Source organism: Aedes albopictus, chromosome 3 (assembly GCF_035046485.1).
Source record: "Aedes albopictus strain Foshan chromosome 3, AalbF5, whole genome shotgun sequence".
Lineage (NCBI taxonomy): Eukaryota > Metazoa > Arthropoda > Insecta > Diptera > Culicidae > Aedes > Aedes albopictus.
The window spans coordinates 402,930,371-402,943,617 of NC_085138.1; the positions used below are offsets into that span (position 1 = coordinate 402,930,371).

Here is a 13,247-nt window from a genome sequence, read left to right on the forward strand (position 1 = left end):
TTTCCAGCTTGAGTGAAGTCAGTCGGTTAAACAAAATCCTTGCGAAATCTAAGGATTTCCGGGTGAACGGATTTCGTTTGCCAAATGGCGATCTGACTTCCTCTGATGAGGAAGTTCTGGAATGCTTATTCAGCACACACTTCCCTGGATGTGTGGATATTACATCTTCGGATGATCCTGATGTCTTTTCTTGTAGTTATGATTCTTTAGCTTCGGCTCTGAGTATTGTAACTATAGAATCGATTGAGTGGGCTCTTAATAGCTTTGCTCCTTTCAAATCTCCTGGGGCAGATGGAATTTATCCTATTTTGCTTTAGAAGGGATTTGATTATTTCAAACATGTTTTGAAAAAAAACTACTTGTTTGCAGTTTTGCTACAGGGTATATTCCCAAATCCTGGAGGGATATTACTGTAAAGTTTATTCCGAAAGTGGGTCGTGCGTCGTATGAAGAAGCAAAGAGTTTCAGACCTATCAGTTTGACCTCTTTTCTTCTGAAATGCTTAGAACGCATTGTGGATCATCATATCCGTGATGTTCATCTGGCCAACGTGCCTCTTCATGTGAACCAACATGCCTACCAATCTGGTAAGTCCACTGTGACTCTTTTACACAAGGTTGTTTACGATATCGAGAAAGCATTCGCTCAAAAGCAATCTTGTTTGGGTGTTTTCTTAGATATCGAGGGTGCCTTTGACAACGTGCCTTTCGATGCCATATTGGAAGCCGCACGGAGTCATGGTATATCTCCAATGATTTCCAATTGGATTCACCAAATGCTCAAAAACCGATATCTCTTCTCGACATTGCGTCTAGCAGGGATTAGGAAATTGAGTGTTTGTGGATGCCCCCAAGGGGGAGTCTTATCACCGCTTTTGTGGAATCTCGTAGCAGATACGCTATTGAGGCAACTCAATAATAGCGGTTTTCCTACTTATGGTTTTGCCGACGACTACCTAACATTGTTAGTTGGTATGTGCATCAGCACCCTTTTCGACCTGATGCAAAACGCCCTTCAGGTAGTTGAGGGTTGGTGTCGCCAATATGGCCTTTCGGTTAATCCGAGTAAAACATCTATTGTTCTTTTCACGGAAAGGCGAAACCGTAATGGCGTTCGACCTTTGCGTCTCTTTGATTCTGAAATCGATGTGACTGAACAGGTAAAGTACGTTGGAGTCATTCTTGATTCCAAGCTTTCCTGGACACCTCACATTGAGTTCAGAATCAAGAAAGCTTGTATGGCCTTCGGGCAATGCCGGCGTACTTTTGGTACAACTTGGGGTCTAAAACCCAAGTATATCAAATGGATTTACACAACTGTGGTTCGGCCAATATTGGCTTATGGATGTCTTGTGTGGTGGCAAAAGGGTGAAGTGAGAACGGTCCAATCAAAATTAGGCCATCTCCAAAGGATGTGCTTAATGGCGATGTCTGGAGCGTTCTCTTCAACTCCTACGGCAGCGCTAGAAGTTCTCTTTGACGTTGCCCCACTACACATTCATCTCAAACAAGAAGCCCTTTCTTGCACTTACCGGTTACGGGTACTCGGTCTACTAGAGGAAACTCCTGTGAACCGCAGTTCAACACACACCTCGTTGTTTCCACTTTTGGTGAATTGGGACAAAATTGTCCTTGCTCCAAGTGATCTTACAATTGCTTGTAATTTTCCATATAGGACATTTTCCACGAAATTCCCTTCCCGGGAAGAGTGGACATCTGGTTATCTGGAAAGAAGTATTTCAGACGGCATCGTATGTTACACTGATGGCTCCCTTCTCGAAGGTCGAGCAGGTGCTGGTGTTTATTCTCGTGAGCTAAGGCTGTATCAGTCTTATTCACTTGGTAGACACTGTACCGTTTTTCAGGCCGAAATCTTTGCTCTTATGTGCGGAGTGCAATCAGCACTTCAGCAGCACGTAATGGGCAAAGTAATATACTTCTGTTCAGATAGCCAGGCTGCTATTAAAGCACTTGCTTCGGCCAACTCCAGGTCGAAGATAGTTATCGCTTGTCGAACTCAAATCGAGGAGCTGAATTCAGCAAACGCTGTTCAGCTTCTATGGGTACCTGGTCATTCTTCCATCGCTGGAAATGAATTGGCTGATGAGTTAGCTCGCTCTGGAGCATCACATGACTTCATTGGCCCTGAGCCAGCTATTCCGATATCGAAGTGTTGGATTAAGCTTCAGATTCACACCTGGGCTGTCACTCAACACAGACAATATTGGAATAGTTTGGAGTCATGTCGTCAAACCAAATTGTATAGTGCTGAGCCATCTCTACGGGTGGCGAAGTATCTAACTAATCTGTCTAAGCAGAATTGCAGCATGCTGGTCAAAGCATTGACTGGCCACTGCCGACTCAGCTATCACATGGCGAATATTCAGCAAGCTGATTCATTTGCCTGTGATAGCTGTGAATCCGATTATGGGACTTCGTATCATTTGATATGTAACTGTCCAGTTTTCGCGCAACTGCGTTTCCGAGAATTCGGTAAACACTTATTAAGTGAAACTGACTTCAGAAACCTGAATCTTCAGGATATTCTGTTGTTCTTAACCCGCTGTGGTAAAGAGCTATAGGCTCTCTTTCGCTTTATGCGTTATTACAGTGCCCTTTTCAGGGCGCTGTTTGAACCCATTGTGGTACGCTTGTGCGTTAGTACCCTCTTCCAGGGTATTTTTCCTATTTCCCTACCTGTCCCTATCCCCATCCAAATCCTTTTTCCTTCCTTTTCCCTCAGGTAGATGATGAAATAGGCTGTTATTTTGGCGATGGCACAAATGTCCCAAATGGAGGATAACGTGCCTCTGGAGCCGGCCTTTTGATACCTGATACCTGATGTAGTTTTAATGCCAACGTATTTGATAGACTGCTAGTCTTCTGAGAATGATTCGTTAGAAACCATATGACTATTGTGTGCATTTCAATTAGAACATTAGTGTCAGTTCTGAATGTGATTGGACGTTTAGCATACATATCATAATTAGGAACAACATGGTATATATGTAGCTTGCAAAATCACAGTTAACAATATACTGAGTATACAGTATGCGGCAGGAAAAAATGCGAAAGTGTTTTTCAACTTCAAACCTCATTTTCGTCCATTTGACATTAACCAATCTATGTTTCAACGTTCCATGATCTATAATAGGCTAGTTTTGTGGAAAGTTAATTAAAAAATTTCCCATTTTGGTCACTAACCTTTACAGGGCGGCGCCTGAAGATGAAGACAACCAGAATTTTCAAACCGCAAAAAATCGCACAGGTCGCTAAATTTCGCATCTGATAAAACAAAATTTTTGATTTTCTCTACAATATCATTAAATATATGTACTTATTCCATCTGGTATGTGAAACTACATGGCTCTGGATCAGTGTGGTCTGGTTGTTCATCGAATTTGAGCTAATTTTGTTACTGTTATAGTGATTTTGTTTAATGACCATCGGGCGCGCAGTTTATTGATATCCGCTTATTAGGCCTACATTATCACATGTATGTTAAACATCAAATATGTTCATTTTTATTTTTCAGTGCTAGAATATAGACATTGACTGATACACTGTCATGAAAAAATACACATATATATCCTATATTTAGCGTGTAATAGTGCCTTGAACTTTTCGCATTTTTTCCTGCCGCACCCTGTATATTGCTTCAAGTTTTGTTTCTATTCATTTGCTAGACAAGATGGGGGCAGTAAAAATAGAGAAATATACAGCCTCAGCAGTTGCTTATTTTATAATCGTCAGAGAGTTAAATAAAAGGAGCTAGATCGATTTTTTTGTGGAACAATGCACTCGTACATGACTTCATGCAAAAAAGGTCTTCAACGGCATCATCGGTTTTGAGACTGGCGAAGCTGACAATTCCTAAATAAGAAACATAAATCCTGTTACAAATTAACACACACATTTCAGTGGCACAAATCACTGGCTCGTTTGCAGAACCTTTTACTATTTTGCTTTCGAAATCACTTGTTGGTCATAGTGGTAACCATTTTAGGATTATCATCACCCAATTTAAGACACTACACACCGTCTTCTGCCAGAGGCTAGCAACAGATCTTGCATAAGATCGCTTAGGCAATTTCTTCGTTTGTTTGCCAACTCTGCGAAAAGTGTTTCAAACAATTTTAGGTATCAATAAACAAGAAGATGTACAGGTGAGCTCTTTTCATACTATTAACAGATTTTTTTAACAACATCCATCGGGTCTTTTCATGTATTTTATCCGAAGCATTCGTCCACGGAAGTCCTCAAAAGCATGCACATGAAGAAAGATTGTAGGAGAAAGAACAACAGCGCCACCGGATCAAGATCAGTAGTTTTCATGGCAAGCACGAAGAAAAGCGGCGAAAAAATTTCTATTGGACTCTGTGTGTGGGGTACACCCGAAAGGTTAACTAGAAACGAAATGTTTCTGATGGATGTAAACTGCGCATCCCTATCGAAAAGTCAGTTGACGCTCGTCGCGATGACGAATCCGAAGAAGCCGAGCCGAATGGCTCGAACGAGGTAATGAATATACAAAGAATCAGTCTTATCTGATACTCCTGCAAGAACAGTCCATTTAGTCAGTTGTGCGAGAAACCGAAATTACCCTTTCGCTTGATTCTGTTCTTTTGGTTAAAGTCGTCCAGGTTTGGTCTGTTCCGCAGCCGCATCACAGTATTTAAAAGTTTCATCCATTGGGCATTGTATGCCGCGATTGTTAAGATATTTTTTTCTAAGTCTTTGACGTTTCGACAACGAGGTTTACGATTCGAACATAGGAATTCCATCCGAAATTCCTCCAAGAAATCCTTCACGATTTTTATACAAATTTGTTGCAGGGCTCCTCCAGGAGTTTCTTGAGGAATTCTCAGAAACATCTCGACGAGATTCTTCCGGGGTTTATTTAGGATTCCTTAAGAAGTTCTCTCTGAAGTTCTTCCAGGAGTTTATCCTGAGATTCTTAAAAAGGTTTTGCCTGGAAATCCTTCAAGTATTCTTGTCAGGATTCCTCCAGAAAGTTTTTTCCAGAAATTTTTTTGGGATTTCCTAAGAAATACATTCTGTAACTACTTTAAGAATTCTTAAATTCCATCAAAACTCCTTCCGAAATTTTTCTAGACATTAATTCTAAGATTGCACCAGGAATTCCTTCAAGGATAACCCCAGAAATGTTTCCTGAGACTACTCCGGGAATTTTTTCCGGAGTAATTGCGGAAGGATTCTAGGATTTTAGGACTCTGGGTTTCTCTTATGCGATTCCTTAGGGAGCCCCGTCTAAAATTGTTTTTGAGATTCCTTCAGCAGATCTCCCTTGCATCTTTGAAAACCATTTCTCTTTCGGCTCAGATGCCAATTCACAACACACTCGCGTTTGTGCCCACTAATTACAAGTGAGAGCGAATCGTTCTTATGAAGCCGAGACTTACTCTCGCTCTCCGCATACCTACCTATAGCCACCAAGCAGTTTGTTTGCTGTTTGCAAAATTCCGTCTGGGATCCTTTCAGGAATTTCATGCGAGATTCCTCCCGGAGTTCTTTCTTGGATTTCTTAAGGAATTATTTCTGAGATCCTTCCAGGAATCCTACAAGAACTTCTTTCGGCATTCCTCCAAAAACTTCTCCGGGATTGTTCTAGGAGCTTCTCCCGGGATTACTTCAAGAATTCTGACTACTTCTGACTACTTTTGGGATTCTGTCAGGAATTGCTTCCGGAACTTCTTCAGGAACTCCATCGTGGATTTCTCCTAGAATTTCTTCCGGGATTCCTTTGGGAACTCTTTGCAGCGATTCTTCCGCGAAGTTCTTCTGAAATTCTTGCAGAAACTGCAACCGGGGAGACTCTTTTCAGGATTAATTTAGGAACTCTTTTCTGGTTTCCTCCAAGAGTTCCGTTTGGAATTCCTGCAGGTCCTACTGGAAATCTTCCAGAAGTTTGTTCTGGAATTTCAGATTTTTTTAATGGATATCTTCCAAGAGTTTATTAGGGAGTATTTTGAGAAAGTCCTACTCTAGGTCCTCCTGCCGTTTTTATTTATGACATTCCTTATGAAGTTCCTACAGAATTGCTTCGAGGAAATATTCCATCAAATTTCTTCCGGGTTTTCTCCAACAAAAGTTCCTGAAGAAATCTCAGATGGCACCTTTTATGAATTTCAGAAGAAATTAGGAATTGAAACTCCTGTTGGAGAATTGAAGCAAACGGTATACAGGGGGTAGTCCTTTCTCAAAGCAACTTTTTTCTCTCACAAAAAAAAAGTTCATCATGCTGTAACTTTTCATAGAGTGCATGAATTTTTTTTTCAAATTTTGACTGTTTGTCAACCTATTATATATGCATCATTGGTACAAATGAGATAATTGAGTACAATTGAGCTCGATTTGTTAATATTTCGCGAATTTAGCTCCGTTCTGGTAACACACTATTTTTTAGACAACTAATTTTTGAACTGTCATATCTCGGATAAGGGGTCTCCAGTTAGCCTATAGTGGTTAAGACTATGGATCGCCAATCCTGAGACGGCGGGTTCGATTACCGTTCCAATCGTGAAAATGATCTCGACTCCCTGGACATGGTGTATCATTGTACTTGCCTCACAATATACAAACTCATGCAATGGCAGGCAAAGAAAACTCTTCAATTAGTAACTATGGAAGTGCTCCAAGAACACTAAATTGAAGCAAGGCAGGCCAAGTCCCAGTGAAGACGTAGAGCCATAAAGAAGAAGAAGAAGAAGTAATGAATTTGCACTTCAGTTTCGACAATCCCCATGACCAGGAGAGGGAGGTATATTCGTATGTTTAAATCTATCTATATATATATAAATGAGTTTGAAGTTCCTTTGAGGCTACAAAACTCATGAACGAGTGAACCAATCAGCATGGCCCTTGCACGGTTCGATTCGTATTCATATAGGCCGTGTTTATATGTAGAAAAAGTTACGAAAATCAACTTAAAACAAGAACAATTGTAAAATTACTGAAATTGTTATGAGCGGGGGAGACATTCGAAACGAACGCACTAAAACTAATCTAAGAGTGCGGTGCTGCAATGATCCCACATCAGTTGTCAAACTATCACACCAAAATGGCAGTACTAAGCAGTACAACGTCTGCCAGGACAGCTAGTTATGCATAAAATAATCACTGAAAATGTTTCTTTGTTGATAAATTTCAATTTAGGCTGTAAGTTGCGTTTATGTCCTTCGTTTGTAAAACTCAGTAAACTGCTGTTCCACTGTTCTGCCGTAAGATACAATTGATATGATAAATACAAATTAAGAAGCAGCATTCTTGAGACTTCACACTAAGGAGTTGTGGAGGAGGAGTAATGGAGTTTATACGATTCATCAATGTCAGCTAGTACCTAATTAGCGATAGACTAAAAAAATTAAAAGAATCATCACTCACCAACAAAAAATGATGACGGCTATGGCAATGCTGGTCGCACAGGTCGGATAGCTGGACAAGAACAGCCCATGCTTGTAGTACAGCTGAGATACCCGGGACGGCAGAGTGGTCGCTTTCCCCTCGGCTTCCCGAGCCACGGTTGGCCTCTGGCGCGAAATGGTACGCCCAGTCGCCGGTATTGGTGACGTCAACGAATCCATGTTTGTAGCAGGCGTTACCAAGGCGGTCATCGGTGGCAATACAATCGGAAACGATTGCTTTTTCGCATGCTGGAGGTGTTGATTGGGATGGTGGGCATGATTGTGGTGTTGCGAAGGCAGGTGATTCTGCTGTTGCTGCTGGTAGGGGTACTGGGGCGTTTGATTGGACCCGGATGCACCACCACCGCCACCTCCTCCACCAGCCGGTGAGAAGTGCGAGTCAATGTTCGATGACGACGTCATCTAAGTGCGACTCTCTAGAAGCGTAACTTTGATGACACACTGTTTGACACTATCAATCACTGCCGCTTCTAATCACGTTGCGTGCGTCTCTCTTTCTGAAGCACTTGCTAATGAACTTTTTTTTCGATTCAAACTCGTTCCTTTTCAAGGCCACGACAATTACTGCTGCTGATGCTGTGACCGTTTCTTTTCGTTTGCTTCGTCTCCAAGTTTACGTACAGACTCACAAAAAATCCCATTATCTTGACGAACGTTGGCGGTGCTTCTCCCCGGCATTCTAGCGCCGAAACTCTGCTTCAACTTTTTTTTTTCGGTGATCTTTTTCTGGATTACTTCACATTCATTTTTTACTTCATTTTCTTTTGCTTATTTTTTCGGTAGGCACTTTCTATCCCGAGCGAATTTCTTTTATTCCCATTCAGCAACGTCTTCAATCCAACTTTATTGACTCACAAAGCGGTAAACAGTTCACAATAGTTATATCATAAGGTACACAGCAGACAAGTTGATACACTTGCAAATCCCGTTGTCACTGACTGCTGCTTGTTAGATAGCTACCTATAATGTAAATGAATGCTGTCATGCTTTCGTTTCTGACGTGGGGTGTTACTGTGGGACAGACAAGAAGTGGCAATAACGAAATAAATAAATATAGAAAGTAATTCCACGAAACATCTGCCACAGAAAATTATAACATAAAAATAAGACACGAAATGTTGAAAAATAGTTGAAACAAACATTTTTATTGATCCCAAATGTTTGATTGATGTCAACAATCGTTATTTTATTTATTGAATTACTTATTCTGCACACTTTTCGCTATGTTCGATAAAATGCAGTTAAAAGAATTTGAGTATTATTGCTAGGTACACTTATAGAAAAAAAAATCCCAGAAATTTTACTCAACTTTTTGGAAAACTTTCTACTGAATCATATAGGATAAACTATATTAAGAATACAAAAGTTAAACAGCTACCCGAGGCATCCTCCAGGGTCGGATGTTAGAAGAGGTTTCAAATCTTTGCCAAAAACTTATAAAACTCTTTAATTTCAATAACCTTGAAATTTAGGGTCTAGCAGAAGAATTTTTACGGAACTTCCGCATGATTTTAGACAAAGTTATTATCATAACTATTCTAAACGAATTACATGTAAATGTTAATGTAAAAATTAAAGTTCCAACCAGATGCTACACATACTGAACATCGCCAATACGAGACAACGGACAAGACAACACCCTGTGGCCCAATAGCCCTGTAGCCGTTTGACGAAAAGTTGTCCACGAATGCAGCGGGAATCAAACCGCTTAAATGTTTAGACGACTGATGCGGCTACAAAATTTGCCATGTGTAACTCGCGAAAGGATTTTTAATGTAATTTTTAGTAAAATAACCAAAGAAACTTCTAATGAAACGATAGAAGGTCTCGAAATAAAGCCAGCAAAGAGAGAAAATTTGAGAATAATTCTTAAGGGATGTTTTTGAATTTAATTTCTATTAAGGAATATCTTAAGTAATAACAGTAAGAAGTAAAAACTCCATAAAACATCAAAAGGGAAGCTTCAATATCCGATTCTTAGAATTTTGAAGTTTTTAGTTTAGATCAGTATTTTTTCCCCTCAAAGTTTCCTTGACCCGATAAATGTACAAGATGGTTCACGTATGATTAATAAATTCAATTACAATTACAATTGTTTCGTCAGTTCCGTCAGTTCCTGTAGGCCAACGCTTCGAATTTCTAGCCGTCCAACTAAAGATTGACGAGCTGAAGGTATGTGTGGTAGCGCTCTACAATCCCATCTCTTCAAATCCACACTTCTCCCAATGTTACGAGAAGCTACTGTTGGACCTCCTCGATATCGGATACGACAAGCTTTTCGTAATAGGCGATTTCAACATCAATGTGGCTTCAACTCAACCTACGCTTAACCATGTAGCACTAACCCGCATAAACGCTACGTTTAATCTATCAGTGCTTCCTACTGGACCTACACGTATTACCGAGCAAACTGCAACTACTATCGACCTGATGATCACGGATTCTTCTGATTCGGTAATCAAATCGAAGACCTGTACCGGTAACACCATTTCGGACCACGAAGTGGTTTACCTGCTAGCAAGAATTAAAGTGCGAAGATCCGCTCCCCAAACCATACGCATCCGAAACTTCCGTGCTATAGACCCTGTACAACTGCAGGCCGACTTCCAAACTACTGATTTCCAACCGTTTTACGAATCTGAAGACACGACGGTAAAGGCGGATTTGCTCACAACTGAGCTGAAGGAGTTGGTCGAGCGCCATGCACCTGAACGCACTATCGTAGTACGGGACAAGCATACGCCCTGGATTACTGAAACCATCAAGCAAGCCATTGCACTGAGGAATATGGCTTACGTTCTCTATTCTCGTAATCCAAATAGAGCCAGAGGGAATGAACAATGGTTGGACTATCAACGTAAACGAGACAGAGCCAATTCACTCATTTTTGCTGCAAAGAAGCGTTATGCCGAACTGCATTTTGACCATAACCTACCTGCGAAAAAGTTGTGGTCCAATCTGAGGAGAGAAGGGATCCATAACAACGCCAAAAAGAATACACCGCCCGAAGGATTAGATGCAAACGAACTGAATAGCTTCTTCAGTGACGGCCATCGCCTGCTGCAAAACGCAGGGCAAGCTCAGGCACCCACAGCACCACTCCACCGTTCAGCAATCGACCGAGGTATTCCTGAGTTCAATTTTCGACAAACGGATAACGAGGAAATCTGCAGGAAAATATATGATATACAGACGAACGCAACAGGATCTGATGAAGTGCCGATTTCCTTCATCAAGTTGCTCTGCCCGTTCATCCTTCCTCATCTCTCCCATTTGTACAACTCAATAATCGAATCCAAATCCTTCCCGGCTAACTGGAAAAAAGCAATCATCACTCCCATTCCAAAACAACCAAACCCTATTCTGCCCAAAGATTTTCGTCCAATCAGTGTCCTACCTGCGATTTCCAAAGTGTTGGAGAAAATACTGTTGTCGCAAATAACAGAACATCTCGACAATCCCAATGCACCCCTACTGGCAAGATTTCAATCAGGCTACAGGAACAGATACAGTACAACGACTGCTCTCGCCAAAGTTGTACACGACGTGTACATGAATCTTGATAACGATCTCTGCACGGTTATGATTCTTGTGGACTTCTCTCTCGCCTTCAATTGCGTAAGCCACGAGATTTTGGGTAACAAACTCCGACGCGAGTTCTTCTTCTCTCAGGCAGCTTGCGACCTGATTTCATCATTCTTAGTACGCCGAAAGCAGTCAGTGCGCCTAGGAGGTGTGGTATCTGGTGAGAGGGATATCGTCGACGGTACACCTCAGGGATCCTGTCTTAGCGCGTTGCTTTTTAGCATGTACATTAATAGTTTGCCTTTGTCCCTCAAATGCAACTACCATCTGTATGCCGATGACCTGCAAGTCTACATTTCCGGTCCAGCTTCCGAAATCGACAGACTTGTACGCGAGATCAACATTGACCTTGAGGCAATATCTCGCTGGGCCGATGCAAACCGATTAGCTCCCAATCCACAGAAGACTCAAGCGATCATTTTCAACAAGTCAAGACCAATTATGCCACAGACCAACATAATCTTCTGTGGAGAAGTCGTTCCGTTATCCACCGAAGTAACAAACCTTGGGCTTAAACTGGATCGCTGCCTATCATGGTCTCATCAAGTGAACGATGTAGTCCTGAGAACGTACAATGTGTTGCGTACATTTCGTCGGTTCGCCTCGGTGCTCTCATTAGCGACTCGACGAAAGCTCGTTCAAGCGGTAGTGATGCCCATCTTCATGTATGCTGACGTCGTATACTACCCAGGACTATCTGTAGCTCTCAAGGAGCGACTGCACAGATGCTTCAAATCTGCAATACGTTTTGTGTATAACCTTCGCCAGCGAGAAACAACTGCAGCCGTTCGGAACTCAATTCTTGGAGTCGACTTGCCATCCAACTATCGGCTCCGAATATGCTGCTTCATGCGACAGGCGTACTGCGGGAATCTACCGGATTACATCGAGGAACACCTACAACGAGGACAGCAGCAGCGCACTCGCTGTTTCATCATTCCCCGGCATACCACCACCAGTGGGAAGAGTGTGCTGGTGTATGGAGCTACCTACTGGAATGGTCTGCCAAACGATGTCAAACAGAAACCAACATTGCCTTCCTTCAAAATGTCAACTAAAAGACTAGTTTAATTAATTAAACAAAGTAATTCACCTATTGTCATTTGTTAAATTGCTAGGTTTTGTTGTATTAATTTGTTTGTTTCATTTAGTTTCCAAATTTAAATTGTATTTTTTTCCAATAATGTTCGATTCCTTGACCAGATTTAAAGTTTGTACACTGACAGGCTATCGTATAAATAAACTTACAAATTACAAATTACAAATTACAAATTAACCCACTGTCCTCTGTCCACTGTCCTCAGTACATCCCATGACACGACTTTTATGAAGTTCTGCAAGATAGCATGGAACACTGCATAATCTTTGAACCCCAGCTCTTCTTCTTGGCGGCATTTGGAATATTCGCCCGTAAAACACAACCAAACCGGCGGCACACTAACACTGACTGATTCCCCTAACTGACGAGCAAGATTCAGCTGAAAACAGAGAAAGATTGCATACGACTGCAGCTGCTCCTGCTCGTTTTCCCTTCCGTCGCTGTCCGCCCAGTTCGCTTTACTGTGTTTTGTTGCCCTCGCGGTTCTGCGTAATTTCCTACTCGTTCATCCGTTATCAATTCTTTCGACCCCGATTTGCCACACTCCCGGTTACTTCGAAATATTCAGCATATTCGTCTTCCAAATTTTTGCCCCAACTTATCCACAATTACATAATTCCACCCGACAACACACACGCAACAAGGAACCGCCGCTGGCAGAACACCTAGCACAAAATAAATTATCCTCGCTACACAGACAGAAATGATCCGGGATTTTCTAACGCGTCATCTCTTTTTATTACGTTTTCGCTTCGCACTCTCGAATCTGCACTGGCTGCACCTAATTCCGCTCGCTATCAACAGCACCGAATGATTCTCCACCACTCAAGTTTGCACAATTTTCCACACTATTTTTCGGCGAATCTTTGCGTTTTTGTGATTCTTCAGGGCACTAACCGCACTGACCGATTACGGACGGAACGAAATTTTCGTTTTACTTGCGCGAATATTGCGATTCCGAGGTGCTGAAAAGCACTGCTAGCTGGCAAACGAGTAGAAGTGGAACACCTGCATTTTTTTTGCTTTTTTTCCCATGACATGACAGCCAAACGTCACGAAAAAAAAGTTGAGAAGCCTATGCAGCACAATGCTTTGCTGCACGGAAAAAACAGATTACCT

General features: G+C 41.7%; 2 protein-coding genes across 2 annotated transcripts; one reads left to right on the forward strand and one right to left on the reverse strand.

Moving 5' to 3' along the window:
• Window positions 1-7,403: 7,403 nt before the first annotated feature.
• LOC109408982 (uncharacterized) lies at window positions 7,404-8,404 on the reverse strand (the record flags this gene model as incomplete). Its single annotated transcript, XM_062856117.1, is given in 1 exon segment — window positions 7,404-8,404. A coding segment is annotated over 1 exon segment (443 nt), but the record flags the coding sequence as incomplete, so codon positions are not given.
• A 1,092-nt stretch (window positions 8,405-9,496) lies between these two features.
• LOC134291005 (uncharacterized) lies at window positions 9,497-12,100 on the forward strand. Its single transcript, XM_062858248.1, has 2 exons — window positions 9,497-9,505; window positions 9,602-12,100. Exons 1-2 carry the CDS (start codon window positions 9,497-9,499, stop codon window positions 12,098-12,100), a joined length of 2,508 nt encoding a protein of 835 aa, XP_062714232.1.
• The last annotated feature ends 1,147 nt before the right edge of the window (window positions 12,101-13,247 follow it).